We start from the raw sequence: 5,561 nt of genomic DNA, 5'->3' as shown, positions 1-5,561 counted from the left end.
AGCACCTGCAGAAAGACAACTTCATCATTGTATAATTCAGGTCATTTGTTCGTCTTTGTAGTGTTTGGTCATGGAGATAGTTCTGTCTAACACGAAGGTAAAGTTTCACTCCAGAGGCACACGGAGTGTACGTTAGAGAGCCTTAATGAGCTAAGCTAACGGAGCGCACGTTGGTTGCCACAACAGCTACAAAAGCTCAAGTCATTAGCATGTCTTGTTTTAGCCTGAAGCTAAACAGAGATGGGTGTTTGCCTTTTAAGTAAATTTGTGTTTTGGCACCGTCAAAGTAAAGAGGAGCCTACATACTACAACTGCTACTACAAATATAGTTTTAAAACTTTCATTTCTCCTACAGCTCCTCCCGTAGTAATTCCAGTGTTTTTGTAACATGAAACATCTACAGTCTGCTGACTACATTAATGTCTTTTTGCAGCCTTACTGCTCAGAAAATTCTGTTTTTACACAACATGTGGAGCTGGTGTTTGATGAATAATTATTTATTTGAAATCATTTTCTTTCCGGTCCCAGCTCCTGGTCGGCCGGTTGATTGGGAAGCAGGGGAGGTTTGTGAGCTACATCAAGCAGAACTCTGGTGCAAAGATCTACATCTCCACGCTGCCCTACACACAGGACTTCCAGATCTGTCACATAGAGGGTGAGCTCCATCGGCCGGAATTGTAGTTTAGAATTTAATGAAGTGGAACGAGGAAGACATTTTGGTTTTTTTAACATGCATTTAAACTCTTGTCTATGATTTTTTTTTTTTTCCCCAGGTGCTCAGCAGCAGGTGGACAAAGCTTTGTCGCTGATCAGCAAGAGGTTTAAAGATCTGGACTTGACAAACCTTTATGCACCTCCACTCACACTACCATCACTTCCAATGACCTCCTGGGTAAGAATGTGTCTGTAGCTGATGTGAATGAACTTGCCATTTACTAACAACAACACTGTTGGCCACGTCCTTACCTTACACCAGGCCATGATGATGTAACGCAGCGTCATCAATTTTTGTAACAGAAATCACATGACGGCAAACACTGCACTACATTTCAGAGTGTGTTCTGTTGTTTCTGTGGGGAAGGTTTAAGCTAAACCTACATAATGTTCATTGGAAACCATAGTAGCTGTGCTTCACCTGAACTAGGTGACATCTGTAATAGGATGGACCTATCAGTGATGTTGGGTTGTACTGCGGTAAAATCCATGACGTGGAGACACAGGACCTTCTCATTTACTGTAGTACTTACAGCTGGTATTGTCATCTGTCCCCTCAGCTCCTCCTCCCCACTGGAGTGACAATCGAAGTGACCGTGGTGAATATCGTGTCAGCCGGCCACGTCTTTGTCCAGCAGCACACCCACCCTACCTACCACGCCCTGCGGAGCCTTGACCAGCAGATGTCCCTCTGCTACTCCCAGCCCGGCACCCCCGCCCTACCCTCACCCGCTGAAGGCAAGTCGAGCCGCTCACTGTGTTTCTGCTGCTTCAGTCATTCTGTATATACTTCAGATAAAAAACAAATCTATTATTTTATTCATATGTTTTCATTTCAATACAGATAAACTCCAATTGTTGTGGACAGTTTTGATGAGCAAAAAATGTGTGCTTCTCTGTCCGTTTGTCTGCAGTGGGTGTCATCTGTGCAGCTCCTGCAGGAGAAGGAGCCTGGTGGAGAGCTCAGCTCATCACCTTCTACAAGGAGACCAATGAGGTGGAGATCAGATATGTGGACTACGGAGGCTACGACAGAGTAAAGATCGACTCACTCAGACAAATAAGGTGAGGATCTCCTTTTTAAAACATGAGCTGTGCTGTGACAATGACAGCAGAGTTCATGTTTTTTTTCTTATTGTAAATGGACAAACAATGTATGCTGTGATGCATCTGTATATGTAGAACTATTGTTTCTGAAGTTAGAGACTGAACCCCTGAATCTTCAGACATTAACTGAGGTTTTGCCTTCTTTTTTTTTCCCTTCAGGTCTGACTTTGTAACGCTTCCGTTCCAAGGTGCAGAAGTGCTGCTCGACAACATCGCTCCACTTTCAGGTACAACTTGAACAACATTTCTGCTGTTTGCCTGCAGCTTCCCACCTGTCCATTTGATAGATGGGCAAACCAGTAATGTGAAGTCTTCTGAGTAGGGATGTAATGATGCGCTTTAACTCATAAGAGTCACCATTTTCTTTAGAACAAAACAAGTTCAAGATAAATTGATGCCTTGATGAGTGATTCATTTTATTTATTTTTTCAGCCAAATTGTACTGCTTCATAACTACTTCTGAGTTGTAATTTTCTGTGCATCTCCTCTGAAAACAGGAGAGGATCGATTCTCACCAGAGGCGACATCAGCACTGGAGGAGATGACCAGACTGCCGCTGCTTGCACAGGTGAGATCACGGTCTGTTACTGAGACGCTGCAGAACTTGTACAGTGTTGTCATAAACCCATCTGCCTTTCTGTGTCCGTGAAGGTATCGAACTATGATAACAACACGGGCCTCCCACTGGTCCACCTGTGGAACATGGTCGGAGAAGAGGTATGACGTTCTGCCAAATTACTGTCCTACATACTGTATGTTGTCATTACCACCAAGGTGGTAGATGAGGTGGAAGGAACTTCCTGTTGAGATACTACAGTAGCTTGAGACAAATGGAAACAGGTGTTAAAGTTTAAAGGCAGATGTTTTGTTTTGTTTTTTTCCTCAAAATGTATTTACACTCATTGATGACATCAGGCTTATTTCTAACAATATTTAAACATCAGCCTTTAACAGCACTGTGTGTTTTATTTGACCATGCATGTCAACATGTCCGTCTTGTTTCAGGTGATTTCTGTAAACCGTACATTTGCAGAGAGAGGCCTGGTGCTCTGGGTGGATGGATTTTGAACTAACACGCTCTGACCTCTGCACCTTCTCCACACACACTTTTTCTGTGGTGGTCAACAGTGTGGAACCCTGACCTGTGCCCCCACCGCACCAACGGATTTAAGAAGATTGTCTTTATTTTTTTTGTTTTTGTTTTTTTGTCTTCTTTACCCTCCTTTTTACTTTTTGAAAAAGAAATTAAACGATTTGTTTGCAGGCATATTCTACAAGAGGCACTACTTGGAAATGAGACAACCCTCTCACCCACCCCTACACTGATACTTGTACAAAAAATGAACTTAAAGGAGGTACATAGAATTTTTTTTAAAGAAAATCTATATTATAACTAAATAAAGGTGAAGCAAACCCCCCCTCCCCCCCATTCTACTATACTTTGTCCTCTGGGCCTTTGCACTTTGGATGATGAGACTGTGTGGAGTGACAGGCGCCTCCATCAGTTTTACTGACACTCCTGCTAAAGTCACGCGTAGATCACCCTCTACTCAAGATGAATTGGCAGATTTTTTTTTTTATCTTCTGGAATAAGTTTGGAAGCAAGAAAGCGTTGGAGAAGGATGGTGAAACACCAAAGCAGGGGTCAGAGGTCAGTCTCTGGTAGGTCAGCACCCTGGCCTCCGGAGACATGGATTTCTCTGACGTCTGCGCCTCAGCTGCTGCTCTAACCAGCACAAACCAACTGGCTGGTGGCTTTAATATTCTCCAACAACGTTCCCTGCGTAACACAGAAGTGTAATACTGTCACACTGACCTCAGTCGAACTCTGGACCTTAAAACAGCCAGGGCGGTCACGTTTTCCTGTTTGTTTTTTTTTGGTTTTTTGTTTTTTTCATGAGGTGTATATGTTTTGTTTTTTTTTTGTTTTTTTGTGGTCACGTTTTCCTGTTTTGTTTTTTTTCATGAGGTGTATATGTTTTTTTGTTTTTCATTTAAGTACTGACAACTGTAAAAATCCACCAAGTTTCATTCAGTGCCCCTAACCTAACATTCAGTGTTGCGAAAATGCCCTAAATATGCACTCAGAGCAGTTTATTAGAAACAGGACCTCAGTGCATCTCAGAGCAGCAGCAGTTGTAGAGCAATATTTAAAAAATTGGTGGTCTAGGACATCATGGCGGTCAGTTAACAATCAGTGTTTCCTGTTTGAAAAAGTTCAACATTTTTAATTGTAAATGTGTTGGTGATGGATGTTGAACAAAATAAATTAAAAAAAATCTTTGGATTTGGTAGCAGCAATAAATCAATAACACCACTTTTTAAAAATAATGATGCCTAAACAACAAGAATTCTGGGCGCTTTTTAACATTTTACGAGAAACTTCAAAGATTAAGAACTTCGTTAAGCTGGCTGTGAACTGTGGCCATTTTAAAATTTTGCAGCATCTGGTTTATACCCTTGTATTTGTAAAACACACAGGTCCACCTATTGATTTGATTTTGGGTTTTTTTTTGTCAGTTACATTTTCTAGTTTTTCTATCAATAACAGAAGATTTAAGAGTTTCATTTTTAACACTGACCAACAGCTGACCGCTTCATTCCGATCACTTCACGTCATAAAATCTTGAAGACAAAAGACTCAAACATCTGGGAAAACAGATTTCCAGACAGGATCATGGCAGTTAAAAAGACGACTGTTTCTAATAAAAATGCCCCCCCGAGTGTATATTGGTGCATTCACCATATTCTGCTCTGAGGAGAAGAGACTAATAATGTTGATGATGCTGATGCTAGCGGTCAGTGGTGACGGCTGCTGGTTGTAAGAAGGGACTGATCTACTGCACTGTCCAGGTGGCACAGAAACCTACTGTGTTTAGTTTCATCCTAATCCAAAGAAATCCAGACTCTAAAGAGCTGGGCAGCAGCACTGATGCACTATACAAGTGATGGATGAACAGGATTGCACCGTCACACACTTGATGAGGGAATCTCCCACAGCTCTGCTGCTGAAAAATTACTTAAAAAAACAAAATGTGTTGACTGAACTGTACTATTGAGAAGATGCGTCTGAAATACTGACCCCTAAAACTACCACTACTATACATACTAATTTAAGTGGTGTGGCCAACAATACAGGAAATATTATTTAACTATGTTGGGATATGCATTTGGTGTTGAAAGAAAGGTTTCTGCTAAATACTTTTTTACATTTACACACCACAGTTTAAAAATGATGGATATGTGCTGTTAGTGATGACCAGTAGAGGGCAGCAGCGACAAAAAGTCCTCTGTGAAAGTGTTACAGTTTAAAAGAACTCTGCGACCATTCATCAACGCTTAGCTTTGATGTTGCTTCATTTGTAACTTGTTTTAGGAGGTCATGTGATGCAGTGCAGCGTGGCGTTTGTTAGATGAAAATGGGTTGAGCAGGAAAACGGCAGATGTTGAGATGGTTTTTAAAAGTGCTCAGAAGACTGGCTTTAGTTTCAGTCCAATACTTTGTATCATGTTTTGTTCTGACTTCAGTCCAAACCATGACCAAAGAAATTTGCCTTAAATGAATCGTCCTTATTTGCATAAATTTGGAATTAGAATGACCTCTAGGGGCAACACAAGGGGTTAATGAGACCAAACCTCTGCAGCAACTGAGAGAAGTTTATCTGCTAACAAGTAGACACTTCTTATTATGATTATCTGGTGGGAGGAGCTTAGGATGGACATGAGCGTCAAACCAGAGA

The 5,561-nt window shown here is 41.4% G+C and overlaps 1 protein-coding gene across 3 annotated transcripts in view; it reads left to right on the top strand.

Annotated features, from left to right (window-relative positions):
* The window catches only part of akap1b (A kinase (PRKA) anchor protein 1b), a 10,866-nt gene extending 7,882 nt beyond the window's left edge, over positions 1-2,984 (top strand). For all 3 annotated transcript variants that reach the window (XM_008308712.3, XM_008308714.3, XM_008308713.3), the window contains exons 4-11: positions 529-655; positions 774-892; positions 1,275-1,452; positions 1,629-1,779; positions 1,981-2,048; positions 2,319-2,389; positions 2,473-2,538; positions 2,827-2,984. In XM_008308712.3, coding sequence (XP_008306934.1) covers positions 529-655; positions 774-892; positions 1,275-1,452; positions 1,629-1,779; positions 1,981-2,048; positions 2,319-2,389; positions 2,473-2,538; positions 2,827-2,889 — 843 coding nt within the window. In that variant the 3' untranslated portion in view covers positions 2,890-2,984. The remainder of the gene's footprint in view (positions 1-528; positions 656-773; positions 893-1,274; positions 1,453-1,628; positions 1,780-1,980; positions 2,049-2,318; positions 2,390-2,472; positions 2,539-2,826) is intronic.
* Positions 2,985-5,561: the final 2,577 nt, after the last annotated feature.

This window comes from Cynoglossus semilaevis, chromosome 4, assembly GCF_000523025.1.
Source record: "Cynoglossus semilaevis isolate Cse_v1.0 chromosome 4, Cse_v1.0, whole genome shotgun sequence".
NCBI classification, from domain to species: Eukaryota; Metazoa; Chordata; class Actinopteri; order Pleuronectiformes; family Cynoglossidae; genus Cynoglossus; species Cynoglossus semilaevis.
This window is presented reverse-complemented; position numbering and strand designations above follow the sequence as displayed.